Here is a 19,146-nt window from a genome sequence, read left to right as displayed (position 1 = left end):
GAGACAGTCACTGAGGGACAGTCAGTGAGGGACAGTCACTGAGGGACCCTCTGTCGGGACAGTCACTGAAGGAGCTTTGCTGGGGGACAGTCACTGAGGAACCTTCGCTGGGGGACCCTCTATGAGGGATCCTCGCCGAGGGACAGTCCCTGAGGGACCCCCATTGAGGGACAGTGACTGGGAGCCCCTCGCTGAGGGCCTTCGCCTGCCGCCGCCGCGCCTCGGGGGAGCGACCCTCCCGACAGCTCCCTGCCGGCGCCGGGGCCTCCTCCCGCCCGGCTTTGCCCTTCTGCCATGGCCGCTCTCCCTCCCCCGCGCCGCAGCTGCCGCTCCGTGCCCGTCCCTCCGCCGGCGCCTGTCGAGCTCTGACGGGGGAGAGAGGGCGGCGCGGGGCCGGGTCTGACCCGGGCGGGCTGAGGTGGGGGCGGCGGGCGGACAGAAACAACACTTTTTAATGTCTATTATATTTATATATTTTTTTTAAATATAATTTTTAACGTATTCTGCCCTCTCCCGCGGGCGGAGGGGGCCGCTCCGGGCTCCCCCGGCGCTGAGGCGGCGGTGTCGGTGTCGGGGGGGAGGGGGAGGGGCGGGCGAGCGCTCCCGCCGCTGCCCCAGACAGTGGGCGGGGCCGGCGCGCGCCGCCGGCGGGTTCGTGCCCGCGCGCCGCCGCCGCCGCCGTCTCGGTCTCCGCAGTGAGGTCACGGGTGGGCGGCGCGAGCGCGGCGCCTGTTCCGCTCCCCGCGGCCGCCGGAGCCCCCGCGGCGCCGGGTGAGGAGCGGGGAGCGCGCCGGGGACCCGCCGGGGGCGGCGGCGAGCGGGGCGGCCTCGCCGCGGGTGGAGGGTGGGGGGGGGGGGGGAGTCGGGGGGAAGGGCGGGAGCGCCCGCGGGGGATGGGAGGGAGCGGCGGCGGCGGCGGCGCGGAGGCGGCGGGGAGAGGGGGACAAGGGGAGCGCGGGGGAAGCGGGCGGCACGGCGGCGGTGCCGGGCGGACAGCGGGGAGCCGGGCGGGGCGGAGGGGAGAGCCCGGCGGCGGGAGGGGGAAGGGCTGAGCCGTGCCCGGAGCGGTGCCGGCGGGGCCGGGGTGAGTCACGGCGCGGGAGGGAGCGGCGGGATGCGGCGTCCCGGGAGGGGCTGCGGGGTCGGGGGCTGAGAGTGGGGTCGGTGCCCGGCCCTGGGCTGGGGGGGAGCGCCCGTCCTGCGGGGCGTACTCGCCGGGAGAGCCGCTCCGGGCCACCCCCTCCCCCGCCGGCATCGCCCGTCGGCCGGGCTCGCCCCGGGGCTCCGTGAGTCACTGGGAAAGGCACCTTGCCTCTGGCAGGGAACCCCAGGATGGCTTGGGTTCCAAGGGGCCTTAAAGCTCATCTCATTCCACCCCCCTGCCATGGGCAGGGACACCTTCCACTAGACCAGGTTGCTCCAAGCCCCGTCCAACCTGGCCTTAAACAATTCCAGGGATGGGGCAGCCACAGCTTCTCTGGGCAACCTGTGCCAGGGCCTCACCACCCTCCCAGCAAAGGATTTCTTCCTTGTATCAAATCTAAACCTCCCGTCTTTCAGCTTAAAGCCGTTCCCCCTTGTCCTGTCACTCCGTACTCCTGTCAAAGGTCCCTCTCCAGCTCTCTTGAAGCCCCTTCAGGTGCTGAGCACACCCTGGGATTGCCTGTGACCGGCCCCTCTCTCTGTTCACAGGTTATCAGGAAGGACTGGCAGAACTCTGCTCTAGCACATGAATTCAGCCCATGGCCTGGATCTCACCTCTACTACTAATAACTCGGGCTGGGAAAATTCTGACACACGCCAGTGACATCTGGGCGAAAGGTGACTCTCCAGGGACGTTTAGCTTTTGCTGTCGATCTGGATCAGCCTTTAGTTTGAGGATTTATTTGTGAACTGCCGTAGTAACTCTCGTGGTGGTGGTGAAATCATAAAGCTGGCAGCACAATAAAGCAAGCCCTTAAGATTGTGTTTGATCTCTGGGAGCTGAAAGTGCTGAATAAAATTTTCACACAACTTAAAACTACGTTTTGGATTGGCTGCGTTCAGATTGACGTTCTTCAGGCTGAGCCTATTTTTCTATTTTAATATTTAAATAGAGACTTGTTTGAAAAGACAGTATATTTTTTAAAGGAAAACAATGATCAAGGATGGACGTGTATCAGCATGTCATTTTTTACTAAATTGCTGTACAAGACTACTGTGTAAAATAGGGGGTAGGGTATGAAGAAAAGCCTTTTGTATAAATATTGCAGTGGGTTTTTTATATTAGAAAATTGAACAAATAACTAAAAAAGTTGTGTAACCTCTCCATTAGTAATTTTATGGTACTACATGCAAAATGGGTCACAGTTTTTAGTGTTGGAAGCTGAAGAAGTAACATTTTACTGAAAGGATTGTGAAACTTGTTGTACCTGAGGTAATCCAAGATCACTTGAAACTATTTTTTATATGAACAATCAGAAAAATGCACATTTAAGACTAACTTAATTAAAGTTCTGGTGTTTAGCAATGGAAAGCCCACAGATAAACTTCCCTCTAGGTCTGGTTTCAGACCAGAAAAGGAGCAGGATCCAAGAGGATGGGAGTCCTCCACTGAAAAAAGCAATGACAGAAATGCATGTAAATAACAAAGTACAGGTTGTAATAAATAAATTGCCAACAATAAAGAAGGAAAACTTGGATGACTATGACGAAACTCCTGTGGAGGCTGATGGGGAACCCGCCAAGCCAAACAGTGCTTCGCTATCTGAGCCTTTGAGTTTAAATCCAGGTTTGAAACACACATTGGCACAGTTTCACCTGAGCAGCCAGAGCTCTCTGGGTGGACCAGCAGCTTTTTCAGCTCGTTATTCCCAGGAGACCATGTCACCCACCGTCTTCCTGCCTCTTCCATCGCCACAAGTACTCTCCGGGCCGCTGCTCATTCCTCCAGACAGCTCCACGGAGCTCACCCAGACTCTGCTGGAGGGGGAATCCATCTCTTGTTTTAAAGTCGGGGGAGAAAAAAGACTTTGCCTTCCTCAAGTGTTGAACTCGGTTCTCCGAGACTTCTCACTGCAGCAGATCAACACGGTGTGTGATGAACTCTACATTTACTGCTCACGGTGCACTTCCGACCAGCTCCATATCCTGAAGGTTTTGGGAATTCTTCCATTCAACGCTCCGTCCTGTGGGCTCATTACGCTGACGGATGCTCAGAGACTATGCAATGCTTTACTGCGCCCTCGCACTTTTCCCCAAAACGGCAGTTTTCTCCCCTGTAAGAACACCTTGGCCCAGCTGAAAGAGACTGGCAGTGCCTTTGAAGTAGAGCATGAATGCCTGGGCAAGTGCCAGGGGCTGTTTGCACCTCAGTTCTACCTTGCGCCGGACGACCCGTGTATCCAGTGTCTGGAATGCTACGGGATGTTCTCACCCCAGACGTTCGTGATGCACTCACACAGGTCCCCGGACAAGAGGACCTGCCACTGGGGGTTTGAGTCGGCCAAGTGGCACTGCTACCTGCACATTAACCAAAAATACCTGGGAACGTCGGAGGAGCGGGAGCTGAAGCATCTCTTGGAGGAAATGAAGGAGAAATTCAGTGAGAAAAATCAGAAAAGGACGCGGTCCAAAGTAAGTTCACCTGCTCTGGTAAAACTCCCAATTCTCTGTTCCTGCTCACACATAAATACTTGTTTTGGAAGCGCGTTGCTTGGCTTTGCTAAGTGGGAATGCTTGTCACATCAAGCCTAAGTTAAATTTGTGAGAGAGCTTCACCATGGAAATAACATTTCTCATTAAAAGGGGTGGTAATTTCTTTCCTCTTTGGGCTGTAAGTAACCACTCGAGCCGGCTTGGCTCTGTTGGTTCTTGTTCTGTTCTGAGGTATTACAGACTCTGAAAAAATCAGGGCCATTGAGGGAATTTTCATTCTCCCATTTGACCTTTGAGTAGGTTTTATGCGGCGTGTGTTGCAGCAGCTGAGCAAAGCAGAAAGGAGCTTGAAAATCAAGTATTACAAATTAATTCTTCATTTGTTATTTGTGCTCCAGCTCACACACGTGGGCAGGGTGGCAACCTGGCTTGCTGGCCACCCATCTCATGACTTGTGTGCAGGGTAATGGTGCATTGCTAAAGGGCTATTTAGGAGCCCAAAGTCTGCTTGTTCAGCAAGAGCTTTCTGTTTAAACCACTTGTGTAGAGAAATATGCCAAAAAGAGGGGGGTTTTAAGCAGCCCAAGTAATGAGCTGTAGGCCGGTATCTTGACAATGGTTAATAATAGACGTCTTATTTTTTCCTAAAATACTGCTGCAAGTCTGTGCTGTGGTTCAAAAATACAGAGCTTATTTGTCCCTTGGAGAGCTTCTATTTTAAATAATAAGACAAGCACCAGATAAACATTTACATCATAGATGTTTCCATTCATAGAAAGTACAAGTTTTGGGTATAATTTAAACTTAGAGGTCTTTATGCCCCTTGTCTTTGTTTCTTTTCAGTGTATTTGGTTTTCCATGTCTGTTTGATGGCTCTTGGTTTGATGATAAATCCATTTTGCCTGTTGGATGTTTTGTGGTGGATTTCAAAATAGCAGCAAGAGCAGCCCAGATGGCTGAGCCCAAAAAGGGGTGCTATAAGCTGACACCTTTTGACATAAATTCCTGAAAAGTTAGTGTTGCAGGAAGGCTTGCTGTAGTAACAGGTACTGTTACAGTGGTGTCAGTCTACAAGAAGGGGTTTTAGCAGCAAATTCCTATGGAAGTCTGCAGCATGGCACACTTCCATATGCTGAATTAGTTGAAGATGCAGTCTCCTAGCAAGGAGACTTTGCATTTCAACTGATAAAGACCTGTCAGTCTTTATCCCTGCAAAGCCAGCGTAGGAAATAAACTACAACATGGTGGAAATAGTCTTCCATATTCATACCTATAAATGCTGCTTCCCTTTCCACAGTAGCAGATTTCAGACCATGGGATCTTTCGGTTTCTTGTGCACAGACAAAAAAAACCCAGCTGAAATTGGCAGTAGCAGTCATTTGGACTGGACCAGTGCAAATGAAATACAGAAACTTTCTGCAGTCTTCCATTGCAGACCTGTGTAATTCTTTCTTACAAAGCTTCGTATGAAACCAGAGTGAGAAGCTGTGAAAACGTGAACAAAATTAAGCAATGGGGGAGGATTTTTTCTTGGTTTCTTTTTTTTTTTTTTTGTCTTGTGGATATTCATCTGGAAAGTATAAAAGATTAGAATAGTTTAGGAGGACAGTGTTGGAGCACAGCTTCCGTTTCCTTGTCCTGGAGAAGCTTGGGCTGCTTCAGTCGTCTTTTCATGGAATCATGGAATGGTTTGGAAGGGACCCTTAAGCTCATCTCATTCCACCCCCTGCCATAGGCAGGAACACCTTCCACTAGACCAGGTTGCTCCAAGCCCAGTCCAACCTGGCCTTGAACAATTCCAGGGATGGGCAGCCAGAATTTCTTTCCCTCGTTTCTGTGGTGTGAGAGAAGTATTAGGTACAACATTTAGACATTCCCTTTCCTTGTACTCCTAAGGGAATTTATTTGCAGGATGTTCTATTTGCCGTTCTGTCACCTCTTTACCACCTTTGCTGAGTCAGTGCTCTGAAGTGCCAATGCATCTTTGTTATCTTGGAGGAAGAACAGTTGCCCTTGGCCAGGTCTTTATCCATCTAGTAATAATAAATCAGTTCATTCCCATGGCCTTTGGAGCATCCTAGATCCCATGCCTCGCCTTTCTCCTTAACGTTTCACTCTGAGTTTATTCACCTCACAGTGCATAAATATTCTGCTTCAATATTTTAAGAGCAGACAAAGTACTCAGGAGGTTAATTCCTTTCTGTTCTTTGTGCTGGTAAGAAATCTGTAAGCTGTGTGCTTGATTGTCATAGTTTTCTGTGGAGTTCTAGACTGCAGTGCCACATCCACCTGCTCTTCATGGAACAGCTGTCACTGAGTCTGTGCTGATCTCTGCGCTCACAGATCCTCGTTTCCTTTGACTTTGCGACAGCTTCTGACCTCTCTGCATTAAAACTTTGTCTTGCTTCTCAGACTAATTCCTTGTGTTGGTCACAGTGTGTGGGGAAAAGCTCAGTGTGAAGAGTTAACATTGCTTCTGAGTATTTTGTAAATCCTGTCTCTGCTGAAACTACTGGCTTAATGATTAAACTGAAAAAACTACTTTCCTATATATTATTTTTCCTTGAGGAACAGCTTTGTCCAACTAGCTTAGAAGAAAAATAAGACATTTTTCTTGTAGCCCTTTCAAACAGTTTGGGTATAACTAACTCAGTGTATTTACAGAATTATTTAAGAGCATCTAAAATAAACAAATTGTTGGGTAATGAAATAACATACACATATGTGTATATATATATAAGTAGATGCTTTATTTTATTAACCTGTATGTGGAGGGAAGAATCCTGTTAGAAAATGGCTTCATGTTTATGGTTACATTGCATTTTCTTTCATAAGTAAAAATTTGATTGCATGCTGTGAAATTTATTTGCAAAATGCACATTAATGGGTGGACAGTAAAGTCGGTTTCCATTTGAAATAGGTTAAAAAAAAGTAAAAATCTGACTTAATAACTGGAAAATAGAGATTACATGATAGATAATTTCATATGTAAACATATAAACATGGTAAAATGCAAGTTGTAAAATATGGACAAATGTGGTTCAGGACAAAATCAGATTGCTGCATACTAGCTGCTGTATAAGTAGATTATATGTGATTATTTAAATTACTTGAATGATCTGAGTAAGTAGAAAAGACTTCACAAGTGTCAGGATGAGGCCAATTTTTCTAGAGATTAATCAAGTCTTTATTATTTAAAGGCTTGATTATGAATTTACTGCTCTGAAGCTCTGCTTCCTTGTGCCCTCCCTCCTTTCTGTCTGCACTGGAACTGACTTGAGGAGCTGCAGGGGTGGAGTTAAATTTCAGTTTCATTGTGAGAGCCGAATTTAGGGGGCTGGAAGTTTTGATCAGAATGAAATAGGTGGGATTTGGTCCCTCATGTTGGATTCCAATCATGTGGGATTCTACAGACCATGGCACAGACAATCCTGGTGTCATTGACTCTTTGACTGCCAGGGATGGAGTTTTGTGACAGTTTATTTCAGGGTGTGTAGTTATAAACTTTTCTGATGATATAGCACACAAGGAGTGATATCCTTTGCTTCACTTGTATTTTTCCCTTTCCTTCGCTTATTAAACAGTCTTTATCTTGTCCTGGGAACTTTCTTGTCCTTGTCCCCATCTCGCTGGGGGTGGTGCTGAGGGAGTGGCTGTGTGGGTGTTTGGCAGCTGCCTGGGGTCAGCCAACCACACCCTGCCCAAAAACCCACATCCCAGGGCTGTTTTAACACAGTGAAATTAAGAACCAATTTCTTACCTACAAGTCTTGCTTTAAATATATGATGAGACACCTTTCCCTTGAAGTTACCAGCAACTTTGCAGGGGAGCACGAAGGATCACGAGTAACTTTGATTGAAGTGTGATTCCAAAAATATTTCTTGAGACACACAGAACAGGAATTGTTATCCAAGAGAATGCACAGAAGTTTTTAAGATTATATATTCTGATGCACCTGAGTTAATTTTGTTTGTTGCTGCAAAGGGAATGGAGTTGTCATGTTACTGTGAGCAGCTCTGCCTGCTTCTACAATAAAAATTCATGATTGAATAAAATTCAGTCCCTGGAACACCATCAAATTGTTCCTTTTTATCTTGTAATAAAGTATCTTACAGGTTCTTAGTCTATGTAGAGATACTTTATTGCAAAAGGCTCCCACAACCTTTTGGGAATCCTAGTTTCTGCTTTCTCTTTCTCCCAGACTTGTTTAACATGCCTCTGGCAGAGTTCTGGGAGCTCAGCAGAGCTTTTAGATAGGTTGGTAAAGAGATTTTCTTTTAATTTCATTGCTATTTTTCCCATAATGGGATACTGGAGATCGAGGAAACTTCTGTGGCTTGGCCTCACCCCAAAGCTCTGCCAAAGACACCCTACTTCCCATACTCCAGTTTCTCAGATGTGTCTGTATTAATGGTGTAAATGCCATTCCTCTGAGGACTACTTATGAAAATGTAAATAACATTTACCTATGTTCCAATTACCAATTTATTTTCTTTTCTTTAGGCAGAGCCACAGCAGAACCTGGAATTATCGCAGTGGTATCCAGTTATAAAGCAAGAAGCAGAAGCTGATCCTCAACCACCCTCCTTTTTCCATCCCAGGTAACTGAATTTCCTGGTTAAAAGTATAACTGCTGTCAAATATTTAAATATTTTTGGCTATTTAAGTGTAATTCAAACTGAAAAAAAAGGTATTTGCAACCTGAACTGTTAAGGAAACTCTAAGGGATCACACAGGGATAATTGAACTCTAACTTTTTATGCATTTCTTAATGTCAATACTAATGAACTGCTTGTGAGTAGTTTTTGGTACAGGACTCAAGCTGTGATCTGTAAGTGTTCTTCAGTAGGTAATACTATTGAAATGTAATTAAAATTTCACTTTTCAGAGTAGAAATGACAGAAGATAATTTTTGACCTTTCACATTATAGTACAATGCATGCTCCTGGAAAGCTGCACAGGACCCACTTACCATGAAGGCAACTTAATTTTCTTCCAGAAAAGACTTGTAAAAGGGGTTTGAAGGCTTTCTTCCACAGTGGAGCAATGGCTGCAGCTGAGTTGCCTGTTGAGTAGTTTCCTGGTTTGAGAAACCAAGTGCATTTCCTTAACTTCTCACACAGTTTGTCATCTGCTTCAGTCAGGGAAACAGTTTTTCTTGACCACTCGTGTGCCTTCACCCCCTGTGGTTACACAGGGGGGATTTGGGTCAGAGCAGACCCTTTTGGTTAACAGCAGGCAGCAAACACATCACACTGGTTCCCACACAGGCACGAGAATGGGAGCACTCCTGTGATGGTCCCTCACATTCCCATTTCTGTCAGTGCCTTCCTTCAGACCCAGGAGAAAGGGAGGTGTTGGAGACAGCAGTGTTGACTCCAGCATCAGGACACTGGTTGTCTTGGTACTGACCTGGACACATCTGGGACTGTCTTTCCTCTGCACTACACAAAAGCTGACTGGTGAGGTTGGAGTGGTACACAGGGATGCTCCTGGGAGCCCAGGAAAATCCAAGCAGGCCACTCAGTGTATGTGGAAAAGAAGGTCCAGCATTGGTCCGGGACATACCCCAGCACTGTCAGGATGCAGCTTTGCTGTTTAAGATGCTCATTCCCACTTCACTGATCACTTCCCCATCCTCCACTGCTAATATAAGTATAAGGATTATGAAAATGCTGGAGAGTCTGGATTTAGTGGCATTCTAATTTCACTCTTTGCATTTAAATGAAGACTTCATATGATTTTCTGTAGGTTTTTTTTTTTTTTAATCAGCCATGTTTGGAAAATCCTCTTGTTTGATAGCCTCAAAACCTTATCTAGATTATCTACTCAGTAAAGATTAAGTGGATTGTTAGGATTTCCTTTTGCATAGGAAAAATTTAAAAAGGGCGTGCTTATTTTTTACAGTTTGAACTGAAATTAAACTTACTGCTCTGTACCAGCCATCATTTATTATGTCTTACCATTCACTATGAATTTTACTCTTCTGCTGTTTCAGTTACTACCTTTATATGTGTGATAAAGTGGTTGCCCCGAATGTATCTCTTGCATCACAATATAAGGATGTTGCAAAAACAACAGTCAAAGCTTCAGAAGTAATTAAATCCTCACCTGGGCAGTCGGAGAAGAAGCTCAGCAGTGGAAAGCACAAAAAGGCTGCCTCCTATCCAGAGGTTTCTCTTGAAGAACAGGAAAAAATTGACTTGAAAAGTGGTGTGGAGCAGCATAAACGTTTAGGTGAGTAGTCAGAATCATGTCTAAGTCTTTGATTTTTATAGCACAGAATTTTGGAAAGCGTAACACCACTGAACAAGAACTTTGTGACATTACCTCAGGTTTCCAAAAATTCCTCGCCCCTTTTTGTTATCTTGCTTTTCTTTGCCTTTTTTTTTTTTTTCCCCCCCCACTCTGGGAGTTGAATTTTCTGTGGTTATTATGCTGTGTTCTTCTTTTCTGTGTAGATCCACCTGTGGTGCCGACTCGTCCTGCGAGAGGTGGGAAATCTGAGCGTGTTTCTTCCAAACTCTCCAGAGACTCTGCCCGTGCTGAAGGGGGGGGTGATGCACGGACCTTGTCCCCCACGCTCATGAAAGACATCAGTTGTGAAGATGACAAGGGAAAGATCATGGAAGAAGTGATGAAAACCTACATCAAACAGCAGGAAAAGCTGAACACCATTTTGCGGAGGAAGCAGCAGCTCCAAATGGTACAGTGCCAGTCTGAGAGCGCTTCACCTCTGACACCAGAGAGCTGCTGGGAGCTGGCTGGCCCCAGAGGCAATAGCACAGATTACATTCATTTAGGAACAGCAAAACACACAGATCATCTTTCCCTCAGCTTGAATCCAGACACCAGATCTTTAGTATCCCTTACGCTCAGGAGGTTTGAGCCTGCTAATAATTGGTGTCTCTTCAGTTTGCAGCTGCTGGGTCCGAGCAGCTCCTGCTTTTGCTGTATCCTCTCAAATTTCTCAGTTTTAAGGGTTTTAAAGAGGTGACATCAATATTCTAGGAATGGTTTTATCACTGCCCTGTACAAAAAAAGAACACCACCCTCCTATTTCAGTTTGCTGAGGCTTGTTTTTAGGGATTTTAGTTTTAGCCCTTTTGTAATAATGGATGATTTTAGAGGCTGGTGCTTGCTTGTGACATTTCTGTTTTCTGAATTAAGTTAAATACTGTCTTTGCTTCTTACATTCATGGAACAGACCTAATATTTTATTTTAATTTAGTTTAGTTTAGTTTAAATGCTAATCTCAGATTCTATGATTTCAGGTAGGGCCCTAAAGCTACCACTTTTAGGTTGTTCTGCTATTGGAGGTAAAGCTTGTAGGTAAGTTAAAATAAATTAAGTCTTCAAAAATATCAAAATACTAGTGGAAAAAGAAGCCAAACACATTTATTCTGTTTTCTGATGATGCACTTCTTTCAACTTCAGAGTAAACCAGTAAACCAGGTTTTTTTATTTTTCTGGTCTTAGAAAAAAAGGTGTATGTGATCTTGATTTTTCTTTACAGGAAGTGGAAATGTTAAGTAACTCTAAAGCTATGAAGGAACTGACTGAAGAGCAGCAGAATTTACAGAAAGAACTAGAGTGTTTGCAAGCAGATCATGCTCAAAGAATGGAAGAGTTTTATTTTGAGCAGAGAGACTTGGAGAAGAAACTGGACCAAGTGATGAAGCAAAAGTGTAGCTGTGACTCCAATTTGGAAAAAGACAAAGAAGCTGAATATGCAGCACAGGTGAGAAGGGAAGGTTTTTTTCCAACCAGACAGTATTTGGTTATCAGGAAATGGTGAAGCTGTTGCTCAGGCACTTAAGGGTTTCATTTTCTCTGTGTGTTTTGACACCACAAATACCAAAATAGGTCACAGTGACAGCAATATTTATTTCCCTGTCCCTTGATTAAAACTGGGGTAGAATGCAACTTACAGAAACACTTGATGTTTTTGATGAAATATTAATCTTAAACATGAGGTCTGCTTTATCCTCATTTAAAACAGACTCTGTTCTGAATGTATATGGGCTTGCCAGCGGTATAGAGTTAAACAATCTCATTTTATTTCTTTGAATAAGCTATTAATCTTCTTCCTTTTATGTTAAAAAGAAAGTCCAAATCTCTAAACCATGGTTTTGTCAGATTAGCAGCATAACTTGTTGCTCTTTCTGTTCCTCGGTGGTAGAATCTTCTGCACTATCTGCTGAGCCCCTTCTGTGCTGCAGCAGAACATTTGGCCAAGAGTTCTCTTGGAAATGAAAATGATATTTGTGTCTCTCATTCCTGCCCCTTGGATTCATATGTCAAAACCTGTGGAGTTGTTGTTTTTTTCCTTTCACTTTCCTTTCAGCTTTTACTATTGTCCCTTTATGTTGGAGGGTATTCATGTCATTCCAATGGGACAAAATATAGCCAATGCCAAAGGGAATCCTGGAATACCCTTTTTAAAATCAGCTGCAGTTATGATCAAATGTATAGTGATGTATTTTGCACCATGTCACAGAAAACTAGTCCTAACAGACTCATTTTTAAAGTAAACAAAATCGAAAACTTGAGCTCAGCAAAGTTTTGTGGTCATTTATTTGTTCCTGACTGTGTATATTTCCTGTTCTTACTGACTCAAAGTGAGAAACAGGCAGTACTTGAGAGACAGGTTTTGGTATTTTTGGTGAGTAGGGCAGAGACCAGCATCGTAAATCCTTCTCACGAATTTAATTTCATGACATCCCACTCCACTGATTCCTGGCCTTTGCTGCCAGAAATAATCCTCTCTGACTCAGGCCTGATTTACTAAACATCTGGTACAAGCCCTATTAGTGCAAGTAACAACGTGTTCGAATTCATGAAGATAATCATGTATAGCACGTTTTATGTGGCTTGTGCAGCTTGCTTTCGTTACAGGGTAAAAACCATGGATTGTTCCCCCAAGTTCTAACTTCTGAAGTTAGACTTTGAAAACTAAATGCATTCCTTGTGTAAAAGTTTAATATCCACACTGGGATATAAAGTGTAATAGCCACACTGGGATATTACCTGTGTGGCAGAGCTATTCACAACATATAATTTGAACATTTTTCTTCACTTATCACATCTTATAGTAGATTTTGGTTCCAGGAAGCATCAGATTTAAACAGAGGTCCTGGAAACAGGGAACTTCCCCAGGCCTTAATCCAATGTCTTCCTGAAGCAGTTGCCCAGGTTGCCTTTTCTGTCAGAGAACTGTGGACTAGAAGGAACCCTCTGTGTGCATTAAACAAAATTAATAATTTGGGATTTGCTACTTGCTTAAAAGTCTCTTTTTCTTTTTAGGCCTGTCTAGGCACTGCCTTCTCTCCCTTTTTGGCTTCTTTATTGAATTGGCTTCTTTATTGTCTACTTTAATTGTTGCTTCACCCTGTCAATCAGAGCAGGGCAGAATAACCAGTACTGGAACCTTTCCTTAGAGCTGGAAATCAAAACTCAGCCAGAGAAATGTGTATGTGGGACATGCTGCAACATGCAGGCAGTGGGCACTGTTGTGCTGCAGCACTTCACTGAATCCAAGTCGTGGAGTCAGAGGACTTGCATTAACAGCCTATTACTGTATTCCAAAGATGAAGGAGGTACTTTATTTCTGTGTTTAAACATAAAATATTTCACAGAAACATTTGAGTGGACTCAGGTTTACATGGTTATGGTCAAGATTTTCTAAATGTCATTTCTGGTAATTCTATTTCATTTATACTAAAGGGTATCAGAAAGCAGTGGTGGTGGGTTTGTTTGCTCTAGAAATGCATTCAGGTATTGAAATAAAGAAGTAACATTTTGACAGGTCAGAGAAATGAACCTGAGAAATGAAAAGGTGCAGCTTGTCCTGGGATTTGTGAAACATCTGATGCAGACATCATCCTAATCTCCCCAACAGATTATATGTATTGTCAACGCGGTCTAGTGTGACAGGTCCTATAACTACAATTTATATGTATTTAAAAATTTTTGCTAAAATGTGCTCTGCCTCTCTGTCTCTCCTGTTTCACAGCTGGCAGAACTGAGACAGAGGTTGGATCATGCAGAGGCAGATAGACAAGAGCTTCAGGATGAACTGAGACAGGAACGAGAGGCACGGGAGAAGTTAGAGATGATGATAAAGGAATTGAAGCTACAGATCCTGAAATCTTCAAAAAATGGGAAAGGAAAATAGAAATCGGAAGAGGAAGCACGACTGCCTCCTTCAAACAGGGTGTTTTGGTTTTTAATGAGTTGTGAACAATTTCTGTGTGCTGAGAAGAAGTGTTCTCTACAGGTTTCTGTTTCCCAGACAGGTCCAGATGAAGATATACATAGATATAAATAACTAGAGATAGATAGACATTTTTAGATTTTCCTAACCAATGAAAATCTGCATTGATTTGTACTGGTGTTTTTCTCAAACTATGAAAAATATGAAACCCTTGGTTTAGAGTGACCAGTTTCTGTCTATTTCTGACACAGTCTTAAGGACTCAACACTTTTTAACACTGTCTGTTAAAACATGTGTGGGTATCTTTATTTTGCTATCAATTGCACATCCAGTTATACAAGTACATTAAGAACATTCTGAATTCTTCCAAGTCAAAAATAGTTTGGGTTTCAGTGAGAATTAAATGTTCTTGAACCGAGGAAAGTAAAGGCAGCTTTTCATCTGTTAGGTAATGCTCAAAATTGCCACAATGACTGATGATTGAGCCTCAAAAGTGATTTACCAGCATGAGTTTTCCCTATAATTTCATTGTGTGAAGTCAGGCTGATCTTTTCAGTATTGTCTATTTAACAACTCGTTATCAATCTAAAGAGTGCTTGAGCCAGCACTTACCTGCTGTGCTGAAAGAAGAAAACATTGGGATTTTTTTTAATTAATTAAAAAATTTACAATTACAATGGAATCTCTGGAAGTTAAAAATTCACAAGTTTTCTTCTATGTAGTAGGTGTGAAAGAAACATTAATAAAAGGCTTAAAGGTGGGGCTATTTATTCTAGAAACTGAGAAAACTTGACTTAACTGTTTTCAAGATTCTAATGCTTTCAAGAAAAATATTTATTAAGGAATATGTGTTAATTTCTTTAGCACCCTAAGCCTCCACACTTTGAGCTTCTTGCCAACCTGTGGGTTTTTCTTTCATTACATAGAACAGGCCTTAACTGACATTGTGATCATAGCTTAAAAAATAAAATTCTGAGGTATGGCACTTTGAAAAATCATTTTGATAGTCTCTGTATTTGGCTGGCATGGTAGGGTTACCATGAGTTAAGAAATACAGCATGTTTGTTAAGCTATAACGTTGGGAAATGTGTAATTGTACAGAATTACTGTTTTATGTATATATAATGTTTGAGTACTTCTGAAGTCTGGTTCCTAGTGGATTAAATGCATGGCTACAGAGTTGGATGAAGAAATACTTTATTTGCACTTCTCTCCAAAAAGTTGGATACAGCTGGCAGATGTCAGCTGATCATGTCAGTGATAGGAATATTTTCGTAATTCTAGTATTTCACTACATAATTTTAACTTGTGCTTTAGCTTCTTTTTTTAAGGTACTTAGGTTTAATATCCTCTTAATAATTCAGTTAATTTTGGATGATGCCACTAGTAAAAGCCTACGTTGATTAATTTTTTTCCCTGAACTTGTAAAACTGAAAACTTTTGAGCTCTTTTTTGTTTCTGTTTTAGTGGTATAACAAGACTGAATATCACAGAGAAAGATGAAATTGCACATATCTTTAAATTGGATGAGAAATGAGGTGGTAAATTAAATGTCATGGAGTCATAGGACGATTTTTTTATAACTATGTACAATTTTGTTTATGAACTCTGTTTCATAGTTACACTGACAATTAAAGCAGGAAAGATGAGAAATTATCAATTTTCTTTGTCAGTGTCGATCAGAATCATAGAATAGTTTGGATTGGAAGGGGCCTTAAAGATGATCTCGAACCACCCCCCTGCCAGAAAAGAAAACCCAGATTATATTTTCCCCTTCTTCAACTCCATCTCCAAATTCTTGCATTAAAAAAAATAAAAATAAAAAAGAAAAGGCCTGTCTTTGCAGCATGGTTTGGAGGGGAAGGTGCTGACTAAATAGTTCTGGCTGTGTATGCAGCACTTGTTTTAAAAACACCGTAAATGTTTTATTGTACCAACCACCAAACCCAGGGATGGCAGGAGAGGAGGCAGGAATATTGATAAAAGTGTGATGATTAGGGAATGGAGCAAGTTGTTCAACTTGCTTGGCAGATCCTGTGTTGGATTAGCTGGATGGGCAAGGGGAAAAGGTGTTATTAAAGGATGGAGAGATGCATTTCTAGTTGCTTTTCAGTGTCAGTGTTTGGACCCAGGCTTGCTGGGTTGTCAGTGTAGATAAATAAGGCCACCAGCTCGTTTAATACAGCTGCAGTGACTAATTCACACAGTATTTATAGCTTAGCTGTTGAATGTATGGAATCCTCCTGGGATTATTATATTAGAACACTGTATATTCTGTTTCCATGCAGGTCTTGTCTCTATTTTGTGACTTCTGCTCAAATCTCCCCTTTTGCCAGCAGTTGATATTCAGCAGCACTTGGTGGACTGCTGGAGGCTCTTAAAATGCTGGTGTCTGTCCTTTGTTCTAATATTTTCACTGTTGCAAGAATTCCAGCAGCTATAGGATGTTTTACCAACTCCAACTGCAGATGAGGCCTCCTGATCATTTTCAGACATCTGGCTGATAAAGCTAATGGGACATTTATTAAAATGACTTTAAAAGTAGCTTTGTAAATATTCCATTTAGTTAATCTAAAGTTAGAATGCATTTTAAATTATTGTAATCCTCTTAAAATTCTTAAATACTACTTTCAGGCTCTTGGCGAAACATAATTTTCGTACGCGTAGACTTAATTTTATACTGATTTTCAGTAATAATGTATACATAAATGTGCCATAGACTTTTGTGTGTTCACAGTCTTCGAAAGATAGTTTTTTAGTAAATTGTAAATAGTACTGTATAAGTTCTAGAACAAATATATGTTGACTTTTTTTTTTTTTTTTTTTTTCCCCTACCTTATGCTAGTTCTGTTGAATGGTTTATTTTGCAGCCTGATTTAGGAACTTGGAATGCACACTTGAGGGCCCTCACTTAAGTGCACACTTAATGGTAGAAACTAATTCTGTCATTAGGTCCTTGCTTTTAGTCATAGCATGCTCATTTTATGTATTGTTATCTGTTTTTCCTTCAGCTATTGCTTGCTGGTCTTTCAGGCAGGAAGTCATGTTCCCAGATACTTGTGACGTGAAGCCTGTAGGAAAAAAAAAAATCCTAAAATTGCCCCTAATTTGAAAGTTGGATTATTAAACACCTAGGGCAAGATTGAAGTTGCCTAGTGCACCTTTTGGAACAAAGTAAGTAGGATTCAAGGTGAATACCTAGTTTGCTCCTATACATTTTTAAAAGAGAACTTTCACGTGCTTTGTGTACTTTAATCAACAAAATATAAGAGCTTAGAGAGTAAAACTCTTGTAATTTTGGCAGTCTAGAAACACCCTCACTCGCAGTATAACCAGGTATCCCTCAACGAAAGAGATTTTTATCTAAATCTCCAGATTTAAGTCCGTGTTTTAGGTTTTTATAAAGCATATCGTTCAGTTTGACCATTTAGATGAATGTAGTTATGTTTCACCTTCTTAAACTAATTTTATTCTATATTTAATATATTGATAGCTTAGGTGTAAAACCATTTGTACATAGTAAAGGCAAAATGCAATTAGTGAAGTAGGAAAAGTTGGGTGGGAGCATAAAGCTACTGGTGGCCTGGAAAAAAAATAAGTCTTGGCCCATATTTTAGAAGTCACAATGTTTTATTCATACATCTTGTTTTATATCGGGGAGGGGATAGCTAGAATGTGTTATGAAATTTTTGGAAACCTTTCCTAGCATTAGTCAGGAGGTTGGCCTTGCAGTGCTGTCATGGTCAGCTACCTAGAATTCACTTGTTTGTAGAGTATATATTTTGATTGTCGGTAAAGATAACAACTTTGTATTTTTTCTGCACTTAATTTGTGTAATTAATCCACACAACAGAGTTTTCTATAACATGGTGAAGTCGACAAAAGACGTAATTTCTCCTACCTGTTAATCTGTGCTTGCAATATTTCAGTAATTTTATTTAAACCATCAATAGGAAGCAGCAGAAAGCTGCAAATTTCAATATTTTTTTTTTTGCTCATTACATTTGTAGTGTGCGTGTTCATCAGTTTTCTTTACAGAAAGCTTGTAGAATTTTCTATTTGCTGCATATATCTATTTAAAAAAATGCAGTCATTTTTTAGCTTTTGTGAAAGCAGTTATTGCTTACAAATTGCACGATGATTTTCTAGTGTGTCTCCATTACTTAGCAAATTGTTTTTTTCAGGGTTAGTGGTTCAGTTGGAAAACGCTTGAAAAACGAGTTTTAAGCACTTCATCAAGCACAGCAAACACGGTATAAAACTTTGCTATTTGAAAATGGATTAAATGTAACAATACCAATTGAATTTTTTTTTTGTCTTCTAAGAGATACCTCACTTAAAGGAAAGCACAGCTGTACTGTATTTAAACTAATCCTAGGAAATAATAAAAAAGTTGGTCTGAAATATTTCGTTGCCGTCAACGTTGCTTTCTGTGGTTGACAAAACGTTTTTTGTGTTTTCATCCTCGCTCTCCAAAGTATTTTTTGCTGTTGACATGCCAGTATAATTCTCTCAAATGACAGAAAGTAGCTGCAAAACAACCGAGTCCGTGTGAGCTCGAGGCAACAGGTTGAGTGACTATTCTGAAACCGTAGGAAAAACAATCCGTGCATTCAACAATTTTTAATACTTTGCCAATGATGTACAGTCTTATTGTCAGCGTTGCTGTGGTTGCATTACATGACACACAGAACTGTCCTCTACCTCACGTGAGATTTAACAGATATTTTATATGGTTTTAGTAAACAAGATGCATCTATCTGGTCACTTAGTTTACAAATTTTGAATTATATTTATTGAAACATGACATACTGTGCTCTTAGCTTATACCTCAATTGTATTTTGTGCTGTTATCCATTTCCATGCCTTGTAAATACCTGTATAGATCGTGGATTCGAAAGCAAATAAAGAACTGTAATGTCAGAACACTTTGTCGTATTTTTGAACACCGACTTCTAAACTTGACTCTTTGAAGGTGTTTCACACGAGGACAGAGCCTTCCTTGCTTTGATTACAGCAAATTAAAACCTGATTATGCTGAAATTTGTTAGCAGAACTCCCGTGGCCTGCAGCAGGTCCCCACTTCTCTAGAGGGTATTTTTAGCAAAATCTACAAGATCAAAGCTCTCCCTCCCCACGACTCCACTTCCTAAAGCTCTTATGGCTCTGTCAAAGTATTGACACAAAGATTTCTGTGTATCTTGGCATAAATTTGGGGTTTATACCTGTAAATACAACCACTTGCAGCTTGGCAAGTTCTGTGGTGCTCAGTTTTGTCACCACTCAGCTGCTCA

The 19,146-nt window shown here is 42.0% G+C and overlaps 1 protein-coding gene across 2 annotated transcripts; it reads left to right on the top strand.

The window, feature by feature from the left end:
• Window positions 1–717: 717 nt before the first annotated feature.
• SKIL (SKI like proto-oncogene) lies at window positions 718–18,778 on the top strand. Of its 2 annotated transcripts, none has more exons than XM_027647370.1 (7): window positions 718–771; window positions 1,693–3,615; window positions 8,140–8,237; window positions 9,635–9,873; window positions 10,098–10,342; window positions 11,153–11,377; window positions 13,652–18,778. In XM_027647370.1, the coding sequence occupies exons 2-7, from the start codon at window positions 2,509–2,511 to the stop codon at window positions 13,811–13,813; spliced, it is 2,076 nt and encodes a 691-aa protein (XP_027503171.1). In that variant the 5' UTR covers window positions 718–771; window positions 1,693–2,508; the 3' UTR covers window positions 13,814–18,778. The 2 variants fall into 2 exon arrangements, with proteins under 2 accessions (XP_027503171.1, XP_027503172.1); XM_027647371.1 differs by lacking the exon at window positions 718–771 and adding an exon at window positions 1,060–1,084.
• The last annotated feature ends 368 nt before the right edge of the window (window positions 18,779–19,146 follow it).

Source organism: Corapipo altera, unplaced genomic scaffold, assembly GCF_003945725.1.
Source record: "Corapipo altera isolate COAL_440 unplaced genomic scaffold, ASM394572v1 113, whole genome shotgun sequence".
In the NCBI taxonomy this organism is placed as follows: domain Eukaryota; kingdom Metazoa; phylum Chordata; class Aves; order Passeriformes; family Pipridae; genus Corapipo; species Corapipo altera.
The sequence above is the reverse complement of the archived record's forward strand: the minus strand, read 5'-3'. Positions and strand labels throughout refer to the sequence as shown.

Coding starts and splice junctions, on each gene's coding strand:
- SKIL (XM_027647370.1), top strand. CDS start 2,509: ATGGAAAGCCCACAGATAAACTTCCCTCTAGGTCTGGTTTCAGACCAG. Junction 10,343..11,152: donor GGAAGCAGCAGCTCCAAATG/GTACAGTGCCAG, acceptor TTTTCTTTACAG/GAAGTGGAAATGTTAAGTAA. Junction 11,378..13,651: donor AAGCTGAATATGCAGCACAG/GTGAGAAGGGAA, acceptor CCTGTTTCACAG/CTGGCAGAACTGAGACAGAG.